The following is a 15,824-nucleotide window of genomic DNA, read 5'->3' as shown; positions in this document are numbered from 1 at the left end:
GGTTCAAATCTGCTATTGTATAATGCTTACATGATCAATTCTCATTTCTCTTTCCTTCTCATCTCCCTCACCCTCTACCATCTCTCTTTATTTATCTTCACTCTTTCTCTTCCCTTCTCTCCCCTCTCCCCAACAGGCTCCTTCGGTCAACACAAGTCTCACCCGGGCTCTGATGAGGTCATTAATTCCTCAGCTGACCCTCTGATCTTCAGAGTTCCATCCCTGGATGACCAATCCCAATGCTCTGACACTGAGGTTGACCATGACCTCAACAGCGCTGACCACAACCACAAATTTTCACGGTCCTGCACGTCCACCCAGCGACGTGCCACCGACACCTACACGGTCACCACTGAGTCAGGCCTAGACCCGGAACTGGAGAACGACCCAGACGGGACCAGCCGATGCCTGTCCTCCACTGCTCCCATCGGGGGAACGATGGAGCTGACACCCCTCTGTCAGATGAGGAGCTGGAGAAAGATTTTGACGTAGAGTTTATGTGTAAGGAGACCTATGACATGGTGTGTAAGGAGAACCAGAGCTCAGTCTACGTTGAGTTCCCCTCCATCGAGCCCTCTGAGCTGGCTTCCTTCTCCAGCTACATGTCATCAAGCCGCTCTGATGTTCTCGACCAATCCCGAAGCACTGATCAGAGCCAGCGTCCAGGTGCAGCCAATGAGGTGGGCAATGACTCCAACTCTCCATCCTCAGACCCGGGCATTGCTGACATGAACGCCAAGCGGTGCTACACCACCTCAGACCAAGACCAGGAACTGAGCTCTCCCGGGTCAGACTCAGACATCGAAGGGGAGCTTGAGGCAGCATTCGCCTGCGGAGGACCCCTGGTCTCCAACATGATCTCCTCCATCTCAGAGACAGAGCTGGACCTGACCAGTGATGACAGTAGTAGTGGACGCTCCTCCCACCTCACCAACTCCATTGAGGAGGCCAGTTCACCCACCTCCGACCAGGAACTGGACCCGGACACCGAGTTAGAACAGGACAGTGGAATTGTGGGAATGAAGGTATCACTCCTCCTTGGCCAGCCAGACCCCATCAAAGAGGACTCACCCTTACCCTCACCACAACTTTTCTCCTCCACCCTGGCCACCCCCTCCCCTGCTGACTCCCTCGTCCTACCCCCAGAGCCCTATGATGACGGCCAGGCTCTGATGGGCCTACAAAGTGTAGATGATGATGATGATAATGACTTGCCCTATGAGCACCAGGCCGACCCAGATGAGACCCTGCCCCCAGCCCAGCGCAGTGAGGACAGCATGTCCAGACAGATGGTCCTCCAGATAGAACCAGACCACAGCCTGGAGAGCTTCAAACGCTCCTTCTACCTGCCAGTAGGACCAAGACTCATACCCACCCATGCTGATGACTACGATGGGAACAGTGAGGGAGGGTCCGAGTCGGAGAGCGAGGATGAGCTGAGCGAGAATTCAGACTCACCCTGGTTGCTAAGCAACCTGGTGAACAAGATGATCTCGGAGGGGTCTTATCCAATCAGCTGTCCTGAGGACTGTTTCAAGAGGTCAGTGTCCATCTCGGACACCATCTCACCCTCCTCGGATATCGAGCCAGACGCGTTCACCGAAGCCACGGATGAACAAATGCAGAAATCTGGGACGAAGAGATCGGAGGAGGAGGATAAAGAAGGGAGGGGCCTGAGGAAGGAAGGGAAGGAGAGAGATAAGAGGGAGAAGAGTGCAGAGCCACCCAAAGGGAATGCAGGGAAAGCAAACGAAAGATTTGGCTCCTGTCTGTACATGAACAATCCTACAGCTGACACCATCAGACCGGTGATCGTGGAGCGCTATGGCAACAGGGTATCCACAGACAACAACCACACTCAGGACTCTGAGAAAGACTTCACCAGCCCTAAATCAGGCAAAAACACCAAGAGGAAGGATGAAGAAAGGGATGATATTGTGGAACCTGATAATGATCTGATGATGCTGGAGGGGAGGAAGGAGCTGGACTCTCCCAGTCTGAGTGAGAGCGTAGCGAGTGACAAGGACGAGGGCCGCGAGATAGAGGCCAAGCCCAACGGACGCTCTACGGCCTCCCTGGAACGCATCACCACAGTCAAACACAGCATGACCCTGGACATCCCCACGGCCCAGACCAACCGATGCTTCAGCCTCACCTACTCCACCGACAACGATGAGGAAGAGGAGGAGGAAGAGGAAGGAGACTGCTCCCCGTTCCTGAGCTGCCTGAGGAAGCAGTCATCCTATCGTGGCAGCAATCAATACCTGGACAGCTCCCCGCCTATCGATGAGAGCGTCCGGGACCTCCCCCTGTCAAAGCAGGACCCCCCCCTGTGTGTGAGGGACCTCCCCCTGCAGGCCCTGCGGTCCAGGCCAGATGATGATGGTCTGGCGTACGACTCCATGAAGTACACTCTGGTGGTGGATGAGAACACTACACTGGAGCTGGTCAGCCTCAGGCGGTACGTACCTACGGAAAGGGCCCACCTTCATTAAGGGTTTATGTGGACTTCATTTAAAGTACATGTAGTTGTTTAATTACTAACCTGTGTGAACCGTGTCCCTCCCAGATGTACCTCAGTGCTGAGTGATGACAGTGAGCTGTCTACACTGTGTGATGATGACCCTCTTGGGACAGGGGAGGTGGAGAACGGCCTGGGGAACGGAGGGGTGCAGACTGAACTCCTCAGCTCGTCAGAAGACTCCTCCCCCGAGGCTGACATGCATTTCTCCAAGAAGTTCCTCAACGTGTTTGTCAACAGCACCTCACGATCCTCCAGTAAGTAGGAAGCACACTAACAGACTAATTAACTACAGTGCCTTTAGAAAGTATTCATACCACTTCATTCCACATGTTTTTGTGTTGCAGCCTGAATTCAAAATGGATTAAATAGGTGTTTCATTCTCACCCATCTACACACAATAACATGTTTTTAGAATTTTTTGCAAATGTATTGAAAATGAAATACAGAAATATCTCACTTACATAAGTATTCACACTCATAAGTCAATACGTGTTAGAATCACCTTTGGCAGCGATTTCAGTTGTGAGTCTTTATGGGTAAGTCTCTAAGTATTTTGCGCGACTGGATTGTACAATATTTGCACCATATTATTTTTTAAATTCTTCAAGCTCTGTCCAGTTGGTTGTTGATCATTGCTAGACAGACATTTCAAGTCTTGCCATAGATTTCCAAGCCTATTTAAGTCAAAACTTTAACTAGGCAACTCAGGGACATTCAATGACATCTTGGTGAGCAACTCCATTGTATATTTGACCTTGTGTTTTAGTTTATTGTGCTGAAAGGGGAATTCTGCTGAAAGGTGAATTTGAAGCAGATTTTCCTCTAGGATTTTGCCTGTACTTAGCTCTATTCCGTTTCTTTTTTCATCGTAAAAAAACTCCCTAGTCCTTACCAATCACAAGTATCCCATAACATGATGCAGCCACCACCATGCTAAAAAATATGAAGAGTGGTACTCAGTGATGTGTTTTGTTGGATTTACCACAAAAATAATGCTTTCAGTTCTTTCGCACATTGTTTGCAGTTATACTTTATGCCTTATTGCAAACAGGATGCATGTTTTGGAATATTTTTTATGTACAGGCTTCCTCCTTTTCACTCTGTCATTTAGGTTAGTATTGTAGAGTAATTACAATGTTGTTGATCCATCCTCAGTTTTCACCTATCACAGCCATTAAACCGTTTGCATGTCATGTCCTGACCATAGAGAGCCTGTTTTTTCTATATGTTGGTTAGGTCGGGGTGTGACTAGGGTGGGTATCTAGGTTGTTCTGTTTCTATGTTGGCCGATGTCCAGTCCAAGCATGGCGTCCAGTCCCGCTCCAAGGCGTCGTCTCTGTCCTCCCTTCTCTCCCTGCGTCTGCTTCCACGGAAGGCTTTCGTGTCCTGACATGATCTCCTCCCAAGTCCAGGATATTTTCTCCTCGATCTCCTCGTAAGTCCAGGATGCCATCTCCTCCTGGGCACGCTGCTTGGTCCTGTTGTGGTGGGATCTTCTGTCACGCTCGTCATACGAACTGGAAGCATACTTGGAACAACGTGCAGCGTGATCTGGGTTCCACATATTTTATTTAAGGAGGAGATCATGTCAGGACACAAAAGCCTTCCGTGGAAGCAGACGCAGGGAGAGAAGGGAGGACAGAGACGACGCCAGTGTTCGCGGCCACAAGGACAGCCCAAAAGACAGCCCAAAAATATTTTTTGGGGGGGCACACGGGGTTGTCAGCGGAGTCGAGGAATGAGCCCGAGACCGTCAGGAAGTCGAAGGAGGAACTCGATGAAAGATTCCGGAGAGAGGTGGTGGCGATGAGAGTGCTGCAGCGTGGGCGTGCTGAGGAGCGTGACACCAGTCCGGTGTCATCTGCACCGGTTTCACGCATCTGGGCCTCCAGTGCGCCTCCCCAGTCCGGTACGTCCTGTGTCTCCTCCACGCACTTGCCCTGAGGTGTGTGTCACCGTTCCGGTACAATTTGTGCCGGTTCTATGCACCAGGTCTCCAGTGCGCCTCCACAGCCCAGTACGTCCTGCGCCAGCTCCCCGCACTTGCCGTGCGAAGTGTGTCATCTGTCCGGGACAATTTGTGCCGGCTCTATGCACCAGACCTCCAGTACGCCTCCACAGTCCGGTACGTCCTGTGCCTGCTCCTTGCACTCGCCCTGAAGTGCGTGTCACCAGTCCGGTGCAACCTGTGCTGGCCCCACGCATCAGGCCTCCAGTGCGGCTCCCCAGTTCGGCGACGGTTCACCGTCCAGAGCCTCCGGCGACGGTCCCCAGTCCAGAGCCTCCGGCGACAGTTCACAGTCCAGAGCTTCCGGCGACGGTTCACAGTCCAGAGCTTCTGGCGACGGTTCACAGTCCGGAACCTCCTACAACGGTCCACAGTCTGGAACCTCCTACGACGGTCCACAGTCTGGAACCTCCTACGACGGTCCACAGTCTGGAACCTCCTACGACGGTCCACAGTCCGGAACCTCCTACGACGGTCCACAGGCCGGAGCCCTCCTCTGCGCCGGTGCCCAGTCCAGGCACGGCGGCCAACTCAGCTCCATGGCCGGAGCCTTCCCCTGCGCCGATTCCCAGTCCAAGCACGGCGTCCAGTCCAGCTCCAAGGCCAGAGTCTTCTTCTGCGCCGATGTCCGGTCCAGGCACGGCGTCCAGTCCAGCTCCAAGGCCGGAGCCTTCCTCTGCACCGGTGCCCAGTCCAGGCATGGCGGCCAACTCAGCTCCATGGCCGGAGCCTTCCTCTGTGCCGAGGCCCAGTCCGGGCACGGCGTTCTACTTGGCTCCATGGCCGGACCCGTGGTCTGGGTGGGGGCAAAGTCCCGCACCAGAGCCGCCACCGATGCTGGCAGATCCACGAGCGGAGTGGGTACTTTGCCCCACACCGGAGCCACCACCGACGCTAGATGCCAACCCGGACCCTCCCCTATAGAGTCAGGTTTTGCGGCCAGAGTCCGCACCTTTGGGGGGGGTACTGTCACGTCCTGACCATAGAGAGCCTGTTTTTTCTCTATGTTGGTTAGGTCGGGTTGTGACTACGGTGGGTATCTAGGTTGTTCTGTTTTTATGTTGGCCTGGTATGGTTCCCAATCAGAGGCAGCTGTGTATAGTTGTCTCTGATTGGGGATTATATTTAGGCAGCCATTTCCCCACTGTGTTTTGTGGGATCTTGTTTCTGTGTAGTTGCCTATGAGCACTGATTGAGCTTCACGTATCGTCTATTCTTTGTTGTTTTGTGCGTTTCACTTAAATAAAATATGTGGAACCCAGATCACGTTGGTCCGAGTATGCTTCCAGTTCGATACGACGAGCGTGACATTGCCTCATTGTAAAATTCCAAAGCAGTTTCCTTCCTCTCCGGCAACTGAGTTAGGAAGGATGCCTGTATCTTTGTAGTGACTGGGTATATTGATACACCATCAAAAGTGTAATTAATAACTTCGCCATGCTCAAAGGGATATTCAATTTCTACTTTTTGTATTTTTATCCATCTACCAATAGGTGCCCTTTGTGAGGCGTTGGAAAACCTCCATGGTCATTTTGGTTGAATCTTTGTTTGAATTTCACTGCTCGACTGAGGGACCTTACAGATAGTTGTATGTGTCGAGTACAGAGATGAGGTGGTCATAAAAAAAATGTAAATGCTATTATTGCACACAGAGTGAGTCCATGCAACTTGGTATGTGACTTGTTGCTCCTGAACTTATTTAGGCTTGCCATAATAAAGGGGTTGAATACTTATTGACTCCTTAAACATAATTCCACTTTGACATTATGGGGTATTGTGTGTAGGCCAATGACACAAAATCTAAATTTTATCCATTTTAAATTGAGGCTTTAACACAACAAAATGTGGAGAAGGTCAAGGGGTGTGAATACTTTCTGAAGGTACTGTAACTAACAATGTTACTGCACCTCCCAATCTTCTGTAAGCAGGCTACAAACTAACTAGCTAACTAATTCCTTAACTAGCTAACTCACTGTATCTCACAATCCTCCAGTAACTAATACTGAACAAAAATATGAACGCAACATGTAAAGTGTTGGTCCCATCATGATCCCATAATTTTTCCATGCGCACAAAAAGCTTAGTTCTTTAAAACGTTGTGCACAAATTTGTTTACATTCCTGTTAGTGAACATTTCTCATTTGCCAAGATAATCCATCCACCTGACAGGTGCGGCATATCAAGAAGGTGATTAAACAGCATGATCATTACACAGGTGCACCTTCTGCTGGGGACAATAAAAGGAAACTCTAAATGTGCAGTTTTGTCACACAACACAATGCCACAGATGTCTCAAATTTTAAGGGAGCGTGCAATTGGCATGCTGACTGCAGGAATGTCTGCCAGAGCTGTTGCCAGAGAATTTATTGTTCATTTCTCTACCATGAGCTGCCTCTAACGTCATTTTAGAGAATTTGGCTATACGTCCAACCGGACTCACGACCACAAACCACGTGTAACTACGCCAGCCCAAGACCTCCACATCCGGCTTCTACACCTGTGGGAAATCCATACACCAGCCACCCGGACAGCTGATGAAACTGAGGATTATTTCTGTCTTTAAAAAAGCCCTTTTGTGGGGAAAAACTAATTCTGATTTGCTGGGCCTGACTCCCCAGTCCCAGGCCCACCCATGGTTGCACTCCTGCCCAGTTATGTAAAATCCATAGATTAGGGCCAAATGATATTATTTCAATTGACTGATTTCTTTATATGAACTGTAACTCAGTAAAATCGTTGAAATTGTTGCATGTTGTTTTTATATTTTTGTTCAGTTTAACTTACTGCATCTCACAATCCTCCAGTAACTAACTTACTGCATCTCACAATCCTCCAGTAACTAACTAACTAACTAACTAACTAACTAACTAACTAACTAACTAACTAACTAACTAACTAACTAACTAACTAACTAACTAACTAACTAACTATCTTACTGCATCTCACAATCCTCCAGTAACTAACTAACTTTCTGGCTCTCACAATCCTCCAGTAACTAACTAACTTTCTGGTTCTCACAATCCTCCAGTAAGTAGGCTACACACAAACTAACAAACTAATTAATTAACTAGCTAATGTCCTGCATCTCACAATCCTCCAGTAAGTAGGCTACAGACCAACTAACTAACTACAAACTAACCATGAGCACCTAAACAATTTTAGGTACTAGCAAGGAGGATAGGGGCTGTAGTCAAACATATTATTGTTGTGATGAAAAAAGTGGTGAATGCAGCTTATATTTGAGGTTTCATACCATTTTGACTCTCATTTGATAAATCATATGATAAATGAGTGTCCATGTTAGCTCTCCCAAGCTGTAGCGTGATAAAAGATCACTGAACCATCATTAACCTCTCCATTCACTTCATTAATGAATGATCATATACATAATTAAAGGTCTATTACAAATGGGAAGAACAAGAATTTCATCAACATAAGTTATTTTGACAGATGCAGTTATCATTTATTTAGATTTTATTCAGAGAGGTCCTATAGGTTACATTAATGTACCGCCCAACAAGTGTATCGGTGTTCTCACTAGGGTGTGTGTTTACCTGTGCAGGTACAGAGTCGTTTGGGCTGTTCTCCTGTACCATCAATGGAGAAGAGAGGGACCAGACACACAGGGCTGTCTACAGGTGAGTCATAGCATTCAGAACATCATTTACAGACATACGTACTGTGTTATATAAACAGAGAGCAACACAACAAGCAATCTGAAATCCTGATCAGACAAAAACCTGTGGTTATTGTAATGTTATCATTGTAAGAGAACATACAGTATTATAATCTCTTATCTGTTTGACTCTTTGTTCTTAGTCCCACACGTAATATGGACCGTAGGTGATATGGGACAAAGGATGGGTGTGTGCAGTAGGAGAATGTGAATCTGGTGAATCACCAGTGGTCTGGAGGGAGGGAGGTTGGGAAGAAGACATGGAGGGAGGAAGAGAGGAATGGGGAGTGAGAGGAGGGAAGTTGTCATGGTTACAGCTGTGGCCCTAGTGACACCGCAGGAGTAACAGCTATATAGCTATATAGAAAAGATGGCGCCGACAGACACGGTCGCCCTGTTTCTAGCTCCTAGCCAACTCAGCAGTTCGTTTTTGTGTTATTTCTTTAATAATTTGCTCAGAACGTTTCTAGTATTATTTCCTACTGCCCAAAATAACTTTTGCCTTCCCGAGGCAGTCCCTGCACTACACCAAAACGTTGACGCCAAAGGAGGGGGTGGGCTGCTAGTCAGACTCAGACAGCGAGCAAACCATCCACTGCTTCCAAGTATATTATTCGCTAACGTTCAGTCCCTGGTCAATAAAGTAAATGAGCTCAGGGTGAGGATCTTCTTTCAGTGAGACATAAGGGACTGTAACATACTCTGTTTTACGGAATCATAGCTCTGTCCAGTCAGCGGGGGTTCTCCATTCATCGTGCACACAGGAAGAAAGAACTCTCAGGGAAAAACAAAGGCGGAGGGGTTTGTCTCATGATTGTGGTAACGTACAGGAACTCAAATCCTTTCTTTCTCCCGATCTGGAATAACTCACCATCAAATGCAGACTGCAATACCTCCTGAGATAAATCTCTTCGCTTTTTGGCACTGCCGTGTATATTCCCCCCAAGCCGACACTGTGACAGTGCTCAAGAAACTACACTGGACTTTGTGCAAACTGGAAACCGCCTATTCTGAGGCTGCATTTTTTTTGTAGCTGGGGACATTAATAAGGGAAATCTGAGTAAAACGCTCCTGAAATGCTATCAACACATCTCATGTGCTACACATGGAGAGAACACTCTTTACTATTATTACTCTCCCTTCCGGGATAGTTATAAGGTCCTCCCCCGTCCTCCCTTCGCTAAATCAGATCATTCCTCCATCCTGCTCCTCCTTGCCTATAGGCAGAAAGTTAAATAGAAAGCCTCCTTGGTAAGGACTGTTCAACGTTGGTCTGGCCAATCGGAATCTATGCTTGAAGACTGTTTTGATCATGCAGATTGGGAAATGTTCCGGGTTTCCTCTGGGAATAGTATCAACGTATACATTGACTCGTGACTGTGTTCATCAGGAAGTGTATAGAGGATATTGTTCCTACTGTGACGATTAGAACTTATCCAAACCCATCCCCATGGATTGATGGCAGCATTCGCACAAAACTGAAAGCCTGAACCACCGCATTTAACCATGGCAAGGTGACTGTGAACATGGACGTGTACAAACAGACCAACTATAACCTCTGTAAGGCAATTAACAGAGGTAAAATGACAGTACAGGGAGAAAGTGGAGTTGCAATTCAATGGCTCAGACATGAGACGTATGTGGCAGGTACAAAACAAGTGTCATTGCACTGCACACTGCCCTATCCGACCTGGATAAGAGGAATGCCTATGTGAGAATGCTGTTCATCTACTTTAGCTCAGCCTTCAACACCATAGTGCCATACAAGCTCATCACTAAGCTCAGTGCCCTGGGTCTGAACATTTTACATTTACATTTTAGTCATTTAGCAGATGCTCTTATCCAGAGCGACTTACAGTAGTGAATGCATACATTTCATACATTTTTTCCCCGTACTGGTCCCCCGTGGGAATCGAACCCACAACCCTGGCGTTGCAAACACCATGCTCTACCAACTGAGCCACACGGGACCCCCACCCTGTGCAACTGATGGGCCGACCCCGATGGTGAAGGTTGGCAACAACACCTTCGCCATGCTGATCTTTAACATGAGAGCCCCACAGGGGTGCGTGCTGAGCCCCCTCCTGTACTCTCTGTTCAACCATGACTGAATAGCTACACACGTATCCAACTCAATCATCAAGTTTGCTGACAACACAACAATGGTAGGCCTGATTACCAACAACGATGAGACAGCCTACAGGGAGGAGTTGAGAGCCCTGGCGGAGTGGTACCAGGAAAATAACCTCTTCTTCAATGTCAACAAAATTAAGAAGCTGATCGTGGACTACAGGGGATAACAGAGAAAGCAAGCCCCATCCACATCGACGGGGCAGCAGTGGAGATGGTCAAAAGCTTCGCGTGCACCTTCCTGAGGATCTGAAATGGTGCCTCGACACCGACAGTGTGGTGAAGCTTCAACCTCAGGAGGATGAAGAAATTCGGATTGGCCCCTAAAACCCTCACTAACTTCTACAGATGCACCATCGAGAGTATTCTGTCAGGCTGTATCACCACCTGGTACGGCAACTGCACCACAGCAGGGCTTTCCAGAGGGGGGTGAAGTCAGCCAAACACATAATCGGTGGCACACTGCCTGCCCCCCAGGACATCTACAGCACACGGTTTTGACGGGAAGGCCAAAAGATTTTTAAGGACATCAGCCACCCAAGCCACAGCCTGTTCACCCCGCTACCATGTAGGAGGCGGTGACAGTACAGGTGCATCAAAGCTGGGACCGAGAAACCGATAAACATCTCCAGGCCGTCTGACTGTTAAACAATCATCACTAGACAGCTTCCGCCCGGTACCCTGCCCTGAACCTTAGGCACTGTCACTAGCTAGCTAACATCCAGTACTCTACCCTGCACCTGAACCTTAGAGACTGCTGCCCTATATACATAGAGCCATTGAACACTGGTCACTTTAATAATGTTTACATACTGTTTTACCCACATTATGTTTATATACTGTATTCTAGTTATGGCTCATCCTATATAACTACACCTGTAAACACCTATTCATATCTGTCTATACACACCATTTATATGAATACATATTTATATTCCAAACTCTGACATGCTCGTTCTGTTATTGCTCACTCTGATATTTCTTGATTAAATTTTTTTGATGTTTTTTAATTTTGTGTATTGTTATTGTTAGATATTACTTCACTGTTTGAGCTAGAAACATAAGCATTTCACTGCACCCACAAATCTGTGTTTTATTTTGATTGAACCTTTATTTAACTAGGCAAGTCAGTTAAGAACAAACTCTTATTTACAATGACGGCCTACCCCGGCCAAACCCGGACGACGCTGGGCCAATTGTGTGCCTCCCTATGGGACTCCCAATTACGGCCGGATGTGATAGAGCCTGGATTCGAACCAGGGACTGTAGTGACAGCTCTTGCACTGAGATGAAGTGGCTTAGACCGCTGCTCCACTCGCCACTTGTTTCTTGGTGTACGCAACCAATAAACTTTGATTTGATTTATACTCACACCAGCCTGTCACCACCTGGGTATCACTCTGTGTGTGTTTGTGCCCCCTGTTCCACTCCTCAGTAACTGAATCATTTTTATCTCCCATCATCCAGCACTTCTCCTCCCCCTTCTCTCTCTCCCTAAGTGTGTCTCTGCTGTTTCTTCAGCTAACAGCCTCTCCTCAGGGAGACACCTGATACACAGACAGATGCTTCCTCCTCACTAAAACCCAATCATGTGTGTGTGTGTGTGTGTGTGTGTGTGTGTGTCTCTACCCTCTGTCTCCTGCCCCCTACAGGTTTATCCCCAGACATGTGGATGAGTTGGAGCTGGATGTGGACGACCCTCTATATGTCGAGGAAGAGGAGGATGACTACTGGTACAGAGGCTACAACATGCGGACGGGAGAGAGGGGGATATTCCCAGCCTTCTACGCCCATGAGGTCATAGGGCAGTCCAAGGAGATAATGGGTGAGTAAAATATTAGGGGGGCAGGTAGCCTAGCAGTTAGAGCATTGGGCTAGTAACTGGAAGGCTGACCCTGCAAAACAACACATTTCACTTCACCTATCCCGTGTATGTTACAATATTTTCTATTCATGTCTGGTAGAAGAACAGTTCTACTGGAAAATTCCCTTTCTATACGGAGTATGTCAAGTGTTGACAGTGTTTCATCACTGGAGACACATAACCTGAATGTCAATAAGATAACATGCTTCCCATCTGATGTCACTTCCTGCGTGTGCACTTCCTGTAGGAATGAAGAGGAACCCAGCCTGGATGGACAGTTTCAGTGTTCAGTTCCTGGGTTCTGTGGAGGTGCCCTATCACCAAGGCAATGGCATCCTCTGTGCTGCCATGCAAAAGGTAAACAGGAAATGCATCACTCTGGGTTGGGTGAACCTACAGGTCATAGGGTCCTCAATAGTCTGAATGAGACAGTCTTTAAATAATAAAAGTTGATCTGTATTGAACTCTCTCTTACTTCTCTGTCAGATTGCGATAGCGAGGAAGCGGACGGTCCATTTGCGGCCCCCCTCTCTGTGTGAGCTGGAGATCAGTCTACAAGGGGTTAAACTGGTGATGAGCCTGGAGGATGAATACGACACTATGGATGAGGTGAGAGATGAAGGGATGAGAGATGGGGAGGAGTGCAAGTAAGGGGTGCAGGGGAAGGGCGGGAGGTTAAGGGATGAGTGCAACAAATGTTATAAAAATGGCAGACACTCTTGAGCGACTGTAGTGCATTCAAAAGGAGGCTGAAACGACCACGTAGTATGAGCATATCTCTCTCTCAATTTCAATTTAAGGGACTTTATTGGCATCAGAAACATATGTTTACATTGCCAAAGCAAGTGAAATAGATAAACAAAAGTGAAATAAACAGTAAAAAACGATTAGTAAACATTACACTCACAAAAGTTCCAAAATAATAAAGACATTTCAAATGTCATATTATGTCTATATACAGTGTTGTAATGATGTGCAAATAGATAAAGCACAAAGGGGAAATAAGTAAACATAAATATGGGTTGTATTTACAATGGTGTTTGTTCTTCACTGGTTGCCTTTATCTTGTGGCAACAGGTCACACATCTTGCTGCTGTGATGGCATGCTGTGGTATAGGGAGTTTATCAAAATTGGATTTGTTTTCAAATTCTTTGTGGGTCTGTATAATCTGAGGGAAATATGTGTCTCTAATATGTTCATACATTTGGCAGGAGGTTAGGAAGTGCAGCTCAGTTTCCACCTCATTTTGTGGGCGGTGTGCACATAGCCTGGCTTCTCTTGAGAGCCAGGTTTGCCTTTGGCGGCCTTTCTCAATAGCAAGGCTATGCTCAAGGAGTCTGTACATAGCCAAAGATTTCTTTAATTTTTGGTCAGTCACAGTGTTCAGGTATTCTGCCACTGTGTACTCTCTGTTTAGGTGCAAATAGCATTCTAGTTTGCTCTGTTTTTTTATTTTCTCATGATTTGGTTGGGTCTAATTGTGTTGCTGTCCTCTCTCTCCAGTTTGACAGATGTAGTCACTTCTTCCAGATGAAGAACATCTCTTTCTGTGGATGCCATCCAAAAAACAATTGGTATGAAAATACATGTTGAGAATACATTTCATTAGACGATAAACAACAAGAATATCAACCTGCTTTATTTACACTTCACCTAATTCCCCCTCTCGCTCTCTCCTCAGCTACTTTGGCTTCATCACTAAGCACCCCATGCTGAACAGGTTTGCCTGCCACGTCTTTGTCTCCCAGGAGTCAATGCGGCGTGTGGCCGAGAGTGTTGGGTGAGTCACACACAGTACCTCAGTGTCTCCCTCATGATTCTCATTCCTTTTTAAGCTCTGCTTGTAAACCTAGGGATGAGTGATAAGGAAAGCACTCTCTGGTACTCTGCCTCTCCACAGCATTATTTGTTTTATTGAAGTTGTAGCATTGGCTGTTCTCCAGTAGTCTAACAATGCTTTCACACATCTCCCAATCTCTGTCATTACTGCTGATGTGAAAAAAGTGGCATACTGTGGTAGGAATAATAATGGTGGAAACCATAGCCTACCTATTAAGCCATTTAGTTCAGTTGGCACAATGGAGAGGAGAAGAAAGTACATTAAAAAGTAGAGAGAGAATGAGCTGGGGTTTATAATGACCGCAGTTCCTGTCCTGTTAATCTTGTATGAATCAGGCATATCAGGTTTGAATTATTAAAGATGGCCATTGTTCAAGGTCGACACAGCCGAGCAGAGGGCAGAGCAGGGATGGGCTGGTGAGTGAGTCAGTGTACTTTTATTTAACTAGGCAAGTCAGTTAAGAACAAATTCTTATTTACATTGACGGCCTACCCCGGCCAAACCCGGACGACGCTGGGCCAATTGTGTGCCTCCCTATGGGACTCCCAATTACAGCCGGATGTGAATCGAACCAGGGTCTGTAGTGACACCTCTAGCACTGAGGTGCAGTGCCTAAGACCGCTGTGCCACTCAGGAGCCTAAAATGGGGAATGATGGTATGGAGAAATGTTTACTAAGCTGAGGCTCATCTTGGACTAGAACCATGATGTTAGTCTGGCTGAGACATTATTGCTGGGTGATTTAGTTGGACATCTGTTTGCTAAACTAATCCCTCTGTTGTCTGTCTCCCTCTCTAGGCGGGCTTTCCAGGAGTATTACCAGGAGCACCTGGAGTACGCCTGCCCCACTGAAGACATCTACCTGGAGTAGAGCAGGCAGGAAGCAGGAAATGTTGCCATGACAACAGTATTCTCTTCTTCTTCCTGCTGCTGCTTGTATGTTTATCAATCTCAATCACCAGAGGACGCTGGTGGGTCTTCTCTCCATTGCAAAAATACCCCCTATATCTCTCTCTAAAACTGAAATGTTAATTTCAGTTCTACAGTATGCTACGTGTTTTATTTATTGATTAATTTGTTTATTTTCCCTCTTCTAGATGGATTGCCTGTTTATTTAACTTTTTTTCCCTAAGATACAGTTATAGGAATAAGAGGCTTGGCACCTGTTATTTTAGATATGACGTATCCTCCTCGATTAAAAAAACAAGTACAACAATTATATTCCTACTACTGCTATTTCACATGTTCAAATGCATGGTTAGGAGGGTAATGTACACACAGAGCTATTAGGACACAAAACCAGCTCAACATTGCATAGTACCTGGATCATATTATTTGGTCAGATATGGTTTGGTGTAAATATACACTACCGTTCCAAAGTTTGGGGTCACTTGTTTTTGAAAGAAAAGCACATTTTTTGTCCATTAAAATAACATCAAATTGATCAGAAATACAGTATAGACATTGTTAATGTTGTAAATGACTATTGTAGCTGGAACCGGCAGATTTTTTATGGAATCTACATAGGCGTACAGAGGCCCATTATCAGCAACCATCACTACTGTGTTCCAATGGCACGTTGTGTTAGCTAATCCAAGTTTAGCATTTCATAAGGCTAATTGATGATTAGAAAACCCTTTTGCAATTATGTTAGCACAGCCGTTTCCAGCTGAAAACTGCCTAGAAGGCCATCATGCCGGAGTCACCTCTTCACTGTTGACATTGAGACTGGTGTTTTGCGGGTACTATTTAATGAAGCTGCCAGTTGAGGACTTGTGAGGT

The 15,824-nt window shown here is 46.7% G+C and overlaps 1 protein-coding gene across 1 annotated transcript in view; it reads left to right on the top strand.

Moving 5' to 3' along the window:
• LOC123723758 (C-Jun-amino-terminal kinase-interacting protein 2) overlaps positions 1-15,506 on the top strand; it is a 154,278-nt gene extending 138,772 nt beyond the window's left edge. Inside the window, exons 6-15 of the mRNA XM_045700352.1 lie at positions 137-302; positions 362-2,461; positions 2,570-2,778; positions 8,095-8,170; positions 11,991-12,163; positions 12,450-12,559; positions 12,689-12,811; positions 13,707-13,777; positions 13,885-13,983; positions 14,841-15,506. Coding sequence (XP_045556308.1) covers positions 137-302; positions 362-2,461; positions 2,570-2,778; positions 8,095-8,170; positions 11,991-12,163; positions 12,450-12,559; positions 12,689-12,811; positions 13,707-13,777; positions 13,885-13,983; positions 14,841-14,913 — 3,200 coding nt within the window. The 3' untranslated portion in view covers positions 14,914-15,506. The remainder of the gene's footprint in view (positions 1-136; positions 303-361; positions 2,462-2,569; positions 2,779-8,094; positions 8,171-11,990; positions 12,164-12,449; positions 12,560-12,688; positions 12,812-13,706; positions 13,778-13,884; positions 13,984-14,840) is intronic.
• The last annotated feature ends 318 nt before the right edge of the window (positions 15,507-15,824 follow it).

Source organism: Salmo salar, chromosome ssa17, assembly GCF_905237065.1.
Source record: "Salmo salar chromosome ssa17, Ssal_v3.1, whole genome shotgun sequence".
NCBI classification, from domain to species: Eukaryota; Metazoa; Chordata; class Actinopteri; order Salmoniformes; family Salmonidae; genus Salmo; species Salmo salar.
The sequence above is the reverse complement of the archived record's forward strand: the minus strand, read 5'-3'. Positions and strand labels throughout refer to the sequence as shown.